The sequence below is a fragment of the Charadrius vociferus genome, unplaced genomic scaffold (genome assembly GCF_000708025.1).
Source record: "Charadrius vociferus isolate BGI_N301 unplaced genomic scaffold, ASM70802v2 scaffold82, whole genome shotgun sequence".
NCBI classification, from domain to species: domain Eukaryota; kingdom Metazoa; phylum Chordata; class Aves; order Charadriiformes; family Charadriidae; genus Charadrius; species Charadrius vociferus.
Window position 1 is genome coordinate 1,594,075 of NW_009647401.1, and position 12,840 is coordinate 1,606,914.

Genomic DNA, 12,840 nt, shown 5'->3' on the forward strand with positions numbered 1-12,840 from the left:
GCTGTTTATCATATCAAACTTTTTTCTTGAATACAAGATGTATTTCTATTATTTTATTTCATATTTACATTTATACATTTACATTTTGTATATTTAGGTATTTACGTTTTATTTCATTTTTATTTCATAGGTTTATCCAAAGGAATGGGCGGGGCGAACATTTTAAATTAATAAATAGCATTTGAACCGATTAATGCATGTTGTTGCTGTGGCTAGTCTAGGAGAAGTAAGACGTTTTGATATTACAAGAATAATGAAAACCCTTATAATTATTAGAAAATAATATCATTTGGAAAAAAAGGCAAAACCTTTGTATAACAAAGTTTAAGTTTATTGTTAATGAATGAAGAAAGGTCTACTATAATGGTCCTCTGTGGAACTCTTGCATCTTTTGTTGCGGCATCTGGCTTTATTCACTATCAGAACCAAGCCATTGCCTTTAACAGTCTGACAGGGAACAACAACTCTTTTATCACAACTGAACTTGCAAAATTTTGGATGCAAAACTTCCAAGCACAAAGCTGACTATGCAATTAAGGCCTGTTTAAGAATTTGGCTCCAGATCAGTGACACCACAGATTACTGACCAGGGCAATAAAATTTAACAAGCAAATAATATTTAATGACTCTCTTCAGTAAGACTTATTCTGCATAGACCTGCACACAAGGATAGTATATCCTGGATTCACACTTCCTTGTAGCAGGACAGACCAATAATTTATACTTAAAAGTCAGTATCAGATGTATTTTATATGATGGAGTTTTATGACAGTGATTCAGGATCTGTTTATTCCAACTCTGCTTTTGTCACATTGATACCTCCAGATGACAAACATCCTAAGCACCACAAGGGAAAGTCAATGAAGGAGGAATGACTAATAAAAATGAAAGTTTTCTGTGACCATTTGGGGGAGTTCCACACATAATTTGTTCATTATTAAGAACAAGAAGTGTAGAGAATTCATGCCCACAGCCTGTGAAAATGTAATCTGCTATCCCTTTTATCAGGAATATTTTTTTATTGAATTGTGGATAGTATTTCTCATACTTTATCTTGTGTCTATTTATAGTTCTTCTAAAAATGGTGAAAATCCATTTTTCATGGTCCACAAGAAAATAGTTAATCATGTACCATGAAGCCTACTTTTCAAGTTTGTATTAAATAGTTATTTAGGACATATTTAATGCTTCTTGAATGTAGAGCACACCATGAAACATAAATGGGCATGAAATAAAATCAACAAATGTAACTCTCACTGGAATATCTGATTGGAAGATGAGTCAGTGCCAAACATTTCTGAATCTTATGAAAGCTTTTTAGAAACACTAAATTCGTATTGATTCTGTACATATATCTAAGCAGGTGAGCTAGATTCCTGAATCTAGATAGAGCTGTAGAAAATGAAGTATTTTATCTCATGAAGATATACTTTCCAAACTCAGACATTAAACTCACATAGCAAGCCCAGTTGAATGTCTCATGATAAGCATTTTACAACTATCGTATATTGTACTAATAGTCTCTGCCCACTTTTATCTCTTTCTCTTTTATCCATTTACTTACATCTTTCATCAGAGAAAGCTCAATTGTGAAAAGAATTCCCGCTTATCCCCATGAATGACATATTTCTGTTAGGATTTCATTTCTATGGAGCTCACTGGTTTGCTTCAAGTAAATGTAATAGGCAGCAAAACTTTCCCAAAAGCTAAGCCGCTATCCTGCAAACTTTAACAGGATGGATGGTGCAACAACAAGTAAAATTGCGGCCAGTCTCTTTCTACTGCCTGAGCTGTCCTCAAGCAAGGTCAAACATTTTAGCTTAAGCTGGTTTTTTTGCTTAGGTAGGTACCTCAGTTCAGAGAGGGTACGCTGTGCACACACATGGATCATTACTGCAGCTCGGCTATTCAAGTCACCATAACTCAGGAGAATTTCACTGTGTGCTTATACCCTTGCACACCTTCTAATTTTATTCCTGTGACTAATTTCACTAACAGGTTTAAGGTAAGGCATAGATACAGACATTGGTAAGAACAGAACCCAGCAGTTTCAGTGTTTTGGTGGAACAACTAGAAGAGTCATAATATGCCATGGACAAAATAATTTTTATTCTTTTTTAATAAAAACCTGTAACACAAACTACAGCTTTTAAAGATATTGGCTTTCTAATATCTTCCTGTTTCCTCAAACCTAGAGGTTTCAGAAATTGTCCATGAGTCTTTTCTTTTTCTATTCTATTGATATTTGTTTCTGCAATAGAGTAAAATAATATGGTTTTGCTTTCTGCAGCATCCTCATTCTAAAAATAAACAGTAGTTGAGTGCGTTACAGCATGTGTGTCTATATTCTTTTTCTACCTCCTAGCCATAGCCATAAACGAGATCAAGTGGTTTCTCCACAGCCAAAGTCTGAGACACAAAGAAAGAGAATCTGAGAACTGAACAGAACTCCTAAGCTCCACTTTTTCACTATGCAATGTATTTTCTTTGCAACGATGATTTAATTGTAGTGATGAATAAAATGGCAACAGAAAGAAATGCAAGGCAACTATTTGAATTAACAGCTTATAAAGGAATCAAAAAGGCAATATTAGTTTTATCTTTCTTCATCTTGAAACTAGCATCAGTGGCAAATATGGGTCAGGAATTCTTGACCAAACTAAATCCTTCCTGCCTATTTTAAGCAAATTTCGTATATTTAAGGGTACTTTGATCTACTGAGACAAACATGACATTGACTTTGATTCCTACTTACATTTCATTACTGCCTGCACTTCATAGACAGGTGTGAGAATCAAGCAGCCATCAAAATTCTCAGGAAGTGGATTAGAGGAGTCCCACGTATGTAAAGTATTAGAAAGTTTGACAATCCGGTTTCTGCATTTCGGGATTTTCCATTCTGCAATCTCTTTTAGGGTGTATATCTGGTCATCTTCACACTCGTAGAATTTTCCTTCTTGCGAAAGGGGTAAAGTAAAGGAATGAGACTGGTTATTTCTGACCACGCCACAGTTCACAGCCATCATTCCATTGACCTCTTCCACTGAGTTGAAGGTGATCTGCTCACCGTGTTTGATAGTAAGGTTTGACAATTTTATATCCTCTGGGCTGTAGAAACATGGATGGCCAAACCTTGTTGGCCCAATAGAGACTTTTCTTGTAATTTCTTCAATGCTGACATACGGAGTTTTATCTGCCACAACCTTATAAAGACCTAAGAACAGAAAACTTGCATTACAAAAAGAGAAGTATGTAAAGGAAGCCATGCCAAATATTAGATGGTGAACGCAATAAAAATGGGGAGCAAAGCACAACAAAATTGACAGTTAATAATTTGGTTGCTAGAAATGTGACTCTGCAAAGATAATATCAACTACATGATACAAGTCATAGGTGGCTGGAATTAGCCCTTTCTACTCTACAGGTAATTTCTGACATCCAACATCTTTACATCCATGGTAAAAAGAGAAAAAAGTTATTTTCTTTGCTGCAGAAAAAAAGACAAAATATCTGAAATTCTTATCTGTTTTCTCAGGAAAACAATCTTTAAAAAAATAAATGAAGATAAGGTATGAGGAAGAGCAATACTAATGTGATCAGTGAAATGCAGAATCAAGTTTCTAGCTAAACATTGTGCTGCGTACTCTTACGCACACAGACTGGGGACTCCTAGACCAAGGATGTTTAAAGGCCCAACACAAATGAAAAAGTAGCAACTACAGATAAGAATGAGCAAAGGAAATTGATTTTAGCATATCCAATAGCCCAGACTACCAGATGGAGTAATTCAAAGTTTGGGTCTCGTGGCACTGTGGCCATCACAAGGCAATTAAAGTGCTGCAGTACTGCAAGGCAGAAGCTGCATCTGAGCTTCCCTATCCCCTAGGGACATTATTATTTCATGTTAATCATGCCCTTTGGAGCTGTCTCATTAAGAGTCCACATCGCAAGAAAAATATGTACATTTCCATATCTGCTTGAGTGTCTTTCTAGAGGAAGATGAAGTGGACAGTTTAGAGGACTAAACAGTAGGGTTTAGCTGAACTGTGTGATTCAGCTGTGTTCTTCCCCAGGCACGGCAGTGCGAATGCTGCCTCATGGAATTACACTGCAGCTTCCTGGGACAGGCATCGACTATACTCCAAGTGAATATAACCGAACGTAGAGGTTATTCCTAGGCCAAGTTTGCAAGCCAGGGGACCCACACAATTCAACTGGTAGCTACAGCTGCAGTGACAAAGCAGCCAAGCTCCCAGAGAGATGCAGTGCCTTTTCTCCTTTCTTGCCCCAAAGCCAACTAGCAGAGACCCTATGGCCCCCACTGCCCCACACTTCTGCCTCCGCTGGACTGCACAAGGACACCATATCTTTGTGGTAAAGGAATACTCCCACCTTGGCAGTTGTGGAAAACGGGGTGGGGACTGGAGGATTGCTGCTTGGCACCACTAGAGATTATTTTGTGGCAAGTCCACATCTCATGAGTGGTTTCTGCCATGTCTACAAAGGTTTAAGTGTCCCGTCTACCTGCCCCCAGTTGTCTAGTGTGGGAACTGGGTCCACGCTGGCTATGACAGCCTTCTTGTTGGAACCAGAACGTGAGAAAAGGGCAGGATGCCCCAGCAGACGCTTGGATCTCAGCAAGTTGGGATGCTGCCAGGACACAGTCCTTGCTGGATGTTGGGAAGACACTCACTCCCTTCTCTAGACCTCCTCTAATAGTGGGATTATTTAACAAATTAGATTGGGGTATTGCTTCCGTTAAAAATAACCTCCAAATAGCTTATTTTCTCCCACACCTTTTCCCTTAACGAGTTTCACCACAATCAACACAACTGAGGGGCCCGCATGGAAGCAGGGTTCCTTAAGATTGTATTCTTTAAAAAGGATATATCAAACCATTCCCTCCAGCACAACAGCTTTTTTTTTTTTTTTTCTCGGCCACAGAATTGCTGTGATTCTTGTTTCACTGCAACAAAACCCACTACTTTCACTTCATAGCTTTAGCACCCTTCTTGTTAAAGCAGATGTTATTAAGATTCTGTCTGCTGAGTAGCTTTTAACAGAATTTATCATCAGATTGGGCATGTTTGGTTCTAGGTATCCCATGAGACCACTAGGATCTGTGGCAACTAACAGCTCTGAGAGCTTGTCAGCAGCCTAAACAGTAATAGCCTGTTTGATCTACTGCAGAGATAGTCACTAGTTGTGCCTATGTAACTGCTTTTTCCAATTTTGTGCCTTCACAGTTGCCTGTATGACAGTTAGTTTTTTCTGTGTGAAATTAGTACCCTTGTGCAAATACATCCTCTACATTTATGCCCTCACTGCAGCACTACAGGAAAGCCTTCAGGCCTTTTTTTGGGCTGCAAGGAAGCCATATCCATGAGTGTAACTGCACAAGTACAAAGTACAGCTTCAACACACATTTCTTTCTCACTGGTATTTTTAGTGTTTCTCACAGCCATTTTTAAAACAATTCTTAACAAGCAAGTTAGCTACCCCAGTCCTAATCTCTACTGGAGCTGTCAGTGCAGATCAAGACAAACTGGTTCATCAGCATTTAGAAAACATCGCAGTGACAAGGCACCGATGACAAACTGAAATTGTGGAGAAGACAGCATCCCCCAAACAATGTTCCAGTGTCATGCTTTGCAAGCACAAGATGGGCATCATCTCCTGGCAGTGCGGGGAGAAAGCAAATAGGAATATTCTTCATTAAAAAATGTATTCAAAGTACATATGATGTATCCCAAAGGCAATAACTATGTTTACCCATCTGTGATACAGGAACATGCGCATTGCCCCTAGAAAAACTCCAGAACCGCACTAAAAAGCCTCCATAAACTATGTTAAATAAACATTCCCAGTTGAAAATATCTGGCAAAGTACAGGTATGAGAAACATTCTTCTCTATGAGTTTGACAGTAGACTCAGTCTCTACTAATTTTGCTGGGACTACGGAGCTGTTTGGAATCAGCTATTTCCACAACAAACTGATGAGCATCCCGAGTTGGAAAGCAGGTTTCATATGGAAGCATAATTACCAGATCTCATACAAAACTAGACAACTGATTATTCCCTCAGGCCCAGGCAGTCTGACTTTGTCAGGCTTAGGAGCAGAAAAGTCTTCAGCTTCCATTCTGCTGTTATTCTTAATTTCAGTAACAGAATGTATGCATAGGCAACTAAAAAGCCATGTGGCCTTGCATACTTAGCTTCTGTATTGATGAAACCCATGAAGTAACAGAGACACCTAATAGCCACCTGTTTATGTTTATCAGTATGTAAAGTTCCATATGTTTCTCTCTGTATAGAAAAGAGGTGAATATACAAAAAGTTATTGTGATATGATGGGTGAAAGCCACTCTGGTTCCTATCTAAGTGCCATTATCTGCCATGCTATCTTCTCATAAATGCTCTTCTTTCTATGACATATATTTAAAAACAAACTAACCAAAACAAACCAGAAAAAACAAACATTATCAGAAACCATTCGGAACCTTATTAAAATCATTATGAACCAAATTACAAAACCAAGTGTTTTCCAAACCTAAGATAGCAAGGAAGTCTCCAGAGTAGGAGACATATGGTAAATTTGAGATGCTCAAGTTTGGACATTTTGAGGTCAAACAAAAATATTTTTGTACTTTTTCATAAATCATAAAATGACTGAACCAAATTCACTTAGACTTTCCTAAGAGAGCTTGGTGGACTGTTGAGGGAAAAGACAGATGGAAATAGCAAACCTGGAAGAAAGTCCTGCTGGTTTATCAAGAGCTGACATTATGGCTCCTATAGATCTACTTTCTAAATGTAATCTTGTCCATGACCAAAGTGCACTAATGCCCTATAGTTTTGTGGAAAATTACAGATAGAGACAAGAATAACTACACCTACATAATAACTACAGGAATGTATAACCATTATCACACTCCATGAATCCTCTGCACCTAGTGGCATTTCACTAGGTGAAGTGCCTGCCTAGTCATAATAAGATAATTAGTAAGGCCCAAACCTAATCAGTCCAGCTTTTTCAAGAAAAGTTTTAGGCATTGATGTACACATCAGTAGATAGAGACGGTTTGGGAATCTGAAAAAATTATTTTCCCCGGTATGGGAGAGAAAACATAGCCCAAGGATAACTCATTCAGTCCTGTGGGAAAGCATGTTTTGATAGAAGGAGGTTTTTACCACCTTTTTACAGAACAGTATATGCAGCTCTCTTTTACTGGTTATAGAGTGATAAAGTGTACCTTCCTGTAGCTTTATAGTCTTCTCATTTTCTGTCTTAATTAGAGTCCCAAAGGAAAGGAATATCCTTTTTATTCTCTCTTTTTCCTTTTTTCCCCACAGAAAACTGAGAAAACCAGTAGTTAGGCTCACCTAGTAAAGCAGCAAGTAGCCTTCAAGAAAAAAACAACAGCAGAAAGACCTTCTGTCCCAGACGAGCAGTTTCCGTTCCCCAAGGTAATGCAGAAGGCTGGGAAGAACTCAGTTCCCAACTTTTCTGGAGCTGACTTGATTGTTATTCCTCTTTTCCCTCACCTCCACTACCCACTCTCTTACCTCCTCTGCTCCATCTGCTCCAGCATCCTCCTCTCCCCATCCTGCCCCAAAGGCCATCTCTCCATCATCTCCTACCAAGATGAGCCTTCTAGTGCCTAACCCCTGTTCTTCCACACCTGTGCTGCATGGCCACAGCCAAGTCTCCTGTCCCGTGGTGCACAGAGGCTGAAAGCTCAAATGGACAGTCGTGCTCAGCTACGCGTCTGTCAGACCACGTAGGAATGAGCAGCAGCAACTGTCAGGGACCTCCCGAGAACAGGAATAGCCCAGCAACATTTTTGCAGAAGAAGGAATATAACAGAACAAAATGAAATCGTTTGTGCTGGTACACAGGTCAGGTGTTGTGCAAATTACCTGTCTCTGCTAACTTGTTAGTAGCGAAAATTGTAGTTCAAAATGCTGTTAGATATAGCCATTGAAGTGTCTAGAGTAACAGCAGACTTCTTTTTTTACCCCGTGTATGAGCGTAGAAAGAATAGCCTGGCCCTCTGAGGCATGAAAAAGAACAAATTAGAATGAGGATAAAATGAAATAACACAGATAGTGAACTTGCAGTTGCAGCGCTTTCTCTAACGCAAAAGGCAGATTAGGCCTTTATCAAGGATCTGATTTGCCAGAGCAGAAAAAAGGAATTCTGTAGACTGCAAATACGTTCAGAAAGACAAAGACTAAGGCTCGTTTGAAACCAATGAGCCCAGTTCTTCACTCACAGAGACACTATCCCCAGAGTAACCTAAATAGAAGCATTGCTTATTTATGCCAGCACACGTACGGTGAAAGGATACATGAGCCCATCACATGCAAACGATAACTCACGACAGAGGAAATGGAAAATAACATCAAAGCAAAAGATTTCTTTGCACCAACACTGGCAAGAGAGCACTGTGCGTACAATGTTAATACAGTGCCAGGCTCCTACAGACCTGTGGATATTTTTATTGAGGTAAGTCAATGGCAGTGTGAAAAGGTCATCTGCAATTTGGTTCCGTGCCTTGTTCTGCAGAGGGGGCAAGCCAGCAACGCTCTCATACAATGTTTCGTTCAGAGCTTAGCATGTGTGTGTAATAAAGTGAAAAGGAAAAAGGTGAAGAAAAAGCAGAGACTGGGACATCTTGACTTTGTAAAGCAGAATCATTCCTCAGCTAAGAACTAAATTAGACAAATGACAAATTTACGTCTCACCAAAAAGCTCTTGAATGCATAAGAGTACATATACAGAGAGAAACAAGAGAGCTGTGCTCCCTGTTGGGCTAATAAGAAGTGTCATTATACCCCTCTTCAGTGCTGCTGTTCAGTAATATCTGTCATGCGGAGGATAATAATGATAAATTTCAGCAAAATGAACTCTGAATTTATTTTTCTAGTGAAATAACCCAGTTTTCTAGAACACTGGTTGGGAGAGTTCGTAAGTATGCATGCAAATTGTAGTCATTAGACCAAATTGAAAATGGACTCAACAGGGCAAAAACATCCAAATGCCAAGTTGTAAAATTGATCACTTGAATGCAAAAAAATCCAGGTTCACCAGGTTCAAGCATTTGAAAACACAAGTCACTCTGTTCTTAAAATCAGGAGATTCAACATTAATAAATGTAGGATTACTTTTATCACTCAGTTGTGTTGGATTTTTTAGGATTCAAATGTTCAAATCCATCTGCCAATCAAGATTTAGAATATGACTTCCTATATGTATATATATTTTAGAGATAGAAAATTTTATTAATAGAAAAGAAGCTTGGATTTCAAGAAAAATACCAAATATCTTGAGAGTTCACAGTAGAGCAGCACTTCAGTATCTCTAGATAGCCACAGATAATTAAAATGTCTTTGATCACTACGTTTGGGCCCTACTAGTACTTGAAAATGGCATTCCAAAAATTCTTTTAATAAGTGGTCATACAAATGCTTCTGATTCACCAAGTGAGAAAAATATGAAAGTAAATCGAGGATCTACTGGGGAAAAGAAAATTTTATATAGGACTGTTTCAGAGAGAAATCTTTATTTTGGAGGTGGAAAATGAAGGCACGGCAGAAGATACTTTCCTCTGGCATTCAGATGAAGCATGTAATTCCCATGTGCTTTTACATTTTACTTGCTCCAAGTAGTGTGTCTTGTCTCCCTCTGCAGAAAAAGCACATACCAATCTGGGCACTGGAATAACCTAAGCCTTATATATATGCATGTGCACACATTCTGACACGCACAGCAATACATTAGAAGAACGTCAATGAACTCACTAAGTCAAGCACTCAAACATTAGAAAACACCCATATTATGTTTCCCTGCGCAACATCAATTTAACCTCCCATGTGTTTGCAGTACAATATAGTGTTAATTAAGTGTTTACATTTTTTTTTTTTCTCTCAACAAAACTGTAGTCACATTCAGTGCATTAGCTAGACTGCTGGCCGAAGAAAGAGAGTCCAGGACGTCATCTCAGGCTCTTGAGTGCTGCTGTGTACTTGTGTGTGCTCTGTAACAGTGTTTCTTACCTGCAGATGCCCCATAACTTCTCTCCCAGTCCTACACAGACTCCCTCCCATGTCCCACTGGCTTCCTCTGCTGTTTTCCAGCCCCCTTATTTCCTCTCCTCAAGGAGCTCCCATTACCTCTGCTGCCTGCAAGACTCCCAGGGTAGGAAATGCCCTACATATACCTATTTGTGTGTGGGTGCAGTCCTCCTCTGATGCTGGTAACCGCTTACACACTGTCTCCAGTCCCTGACCCTTGCATATCACGTCTTCATCCTCCTGCCCTGCTCCAAGGTCCAATCTTTTTCTATCAGTTCCCTAACCTATTTTGCCTCCTCCACTTCTCACACATGGATACTCACAGTCCAGCACTTCTCCCTGTGCACCCCAATCATTTCCTTATCTAACACAGCCGGGCCCTGACAGTAGAGATGAAAGCAGCATTGAAAAATAGATAAATATGACATATGATGAACTAGGCACCCCAGGTACACCACTTAGCCAGCTCTCCCTAACAAGGCTACATGAACAGATGAAGAAATGTTTAAAATTTCAAGTCCATCCTCCAAAATATGGATATTGTGGGGCTTCTTTATAAAAGAGTTGAGGCAGGTTTTGAGCAGAAAAACACATCTGTTATCATCTAATCCTGTTTCCAGGCATGGAGCAGCCATTTTGGCCACTGGAATTAAAATAAATCATTAAAATAAAAACAAAAGATAACAAAGTATTCAAAATATTTTATACCCAAAATAATAAAATAAAAATATAGTAATAGTAAATAAATTATAGTCTGACCATACAGCAAGGAAGATTTCAGCTCAGACAAAGTTTGACTAAGTCATAAGTAACTGAAAAGAAGATTTCTGTAATAATTCTTACACTGAATGACCTCAAGTACAGAAAGCATTACTACCAAACATTATAACATTAATAATTTCTATCCAGGCTTGAAGAAGAACTGTAAAAGTTAAAATTTAAAAATGCGTTGATTGTGTCTTGTGCCATCTGATAAAATTGTATCCTTGACAGCTGAGTTGTAACCTCAAGCAAATATCAATCAAGACAGCAAATCAATAAAATGAACAAAGGTGATTACTCAGGGTTATAATTCCTCAGGAACATGTATTCATGAAATACTATACCAGGAAAATTTAGTGGTAATTCCACTTTGGTTGAAAACCGGCTGACTTCATTATTCTCACAGATACTTGCTAGGAGCTTATTAATTTTGAAGCCAATAACTTTAATGACTTCTCCTGTTGACAGGCAGCATTCATTTCCAAACATTTCATAGATGGAGCCTGAAAAGAAATACAAAAGGAAAGAAAAGCGTTATTCAGGTCTCTCTCACTTTATCATGTGTCCTTTCCTCTTTGAATGAAAGCAAAAATACGTAAGATAAGTTATATGAAATAATCTTATCCTGTGATAACTAACCTAATTTTCATTTTCTTCCTGAGTGTCAGGAGAAAATCTATCTAGTGACTTCAGTGATCTCTAGATCAGCTCTATGTGTACACTGTTCTTAGATGCATGTAAGGAGAACAAGGTCTGAAGAACTTGCATTTCCAAGTTATTAGACCAAAATGGAACAAGGTAGAGTATAGGATCACCTGGGTCGTCAGAAGCTCAGGCAGGAAAGATGCCTCTGCATGGCACAGGGCATAGCATATCCCACAGGAGACAAAGGACTACAACAGAAGACAAAAATCCTTGACCCTAGAAGGTGCCCAGGGAGAGGCCAGGAGGCATCAAAGCACAACCAGCATTTGATCTTCCTGTAATAACAGAAAACCTAAAGAAAGTACAAGAAATTGGAAACCTGGCAAATTAACAGTGGTAATCCATGCCCCATGCTGAAACAAGCCTACTGACTCTGACTTGGCAGTAAAAAAATACCCTTTTTTGTCTGTGATGTTCAGAAGTTTGACAGCAGGAACAAGGCAATTCAACCAAGTGTTTCAGAGCTTCCTCAGCAAAACCTGGAACTGCAGATTATCGTGCCAAAAACAACCCTCCCTTCTCCATTCTAGCTGTTGTCAATATCTCTGCTATTTCAGAAGTAGGGGCAGGAGGAGAAGAATAAAGCAAAAGCAAAACAAAAGCCACTTTATGTAGAAGAAGTAAAATTCTTCCTGGTTGCTGCAGGGGATTAGCAGAAACTTTGAGGCATGGGATCAATTAGCTATATGTAAAGGCAGTGCAGCAAACACACAGTGTTCCGTTTGCAGATAGAATTGCATTGAACACAGAACATCAGAAACGTTGACTTTAATGCTAGCTTCCATTCTGCTGGTGCTGCGCAGTTCCTTCCAAGAACTTACCAAGCCCTGTCCTGAAGTGATATGGAAGTGCCCTGGGATTCTTCTAGCAGATTCCAGAAGGAATCCCATCTCAGAATTTCATTTCCCTCGTGGTGAGAAAACTTATTCTCATTTCCACTCCCAATGCCCTGGTGAGTGTATTCATTTGTTCTTCTACTAACATTGCTCTACTACTTAAAATACTTTTTTTTTCTCATTTCCATTTCTTCCTTCCCCAAAGGGTTTGCAAGGTTAATTTGCAAGGGATGTTGGTAGACGAGAAGCTTGACATGAGCCAGCAACGTGTACTCGCAGCCCAGAAGGCCAACCGTATCCTGGGCTGCATCAGAAGAAGTGTGGCCAGCAGGTCCAGGGAGGTCATTCTGCCCCTCTACTCTACTCTGGTGAGACCCCACCTGGAGTACTGCATCCAGCTCTGGAGTCCCCAGCATAGGAAGGATAGCGACCTGTTGGACCAAGTCCAGAGGAGGGCCAT

At 39.4% G+C, this 12,840-nt stretch overlaps 1 protein-coding gene across 1 annotated transcript in view; it reads right to left on the bottom strand.

The window, feature by feature from the left end:
- The window catches only part of THEMIS (thymocyte selection associated), a 77,658-nt gene that overhangs the window by 50,649 nt on the left and 14,169 nt on the right, over window positions 1-12,840 (bottom strand). The window contains exons 2-3 of the mRNA XM_009880154.1: window positions 11,184-11,342; window positions 2,756-3,214 (exon numbers count right to left, since the gene is read on the bottom strand). Coding sequence (XP_009878456.1) covers window positions 2,756-3,214; window positions 11,184-11,342 — 618 coding nt within the window. The remainder of the gene's footprint in view (window positions 1-2,755; window positions 3,215-11,183; window positions 11,343-12,840) is intronic.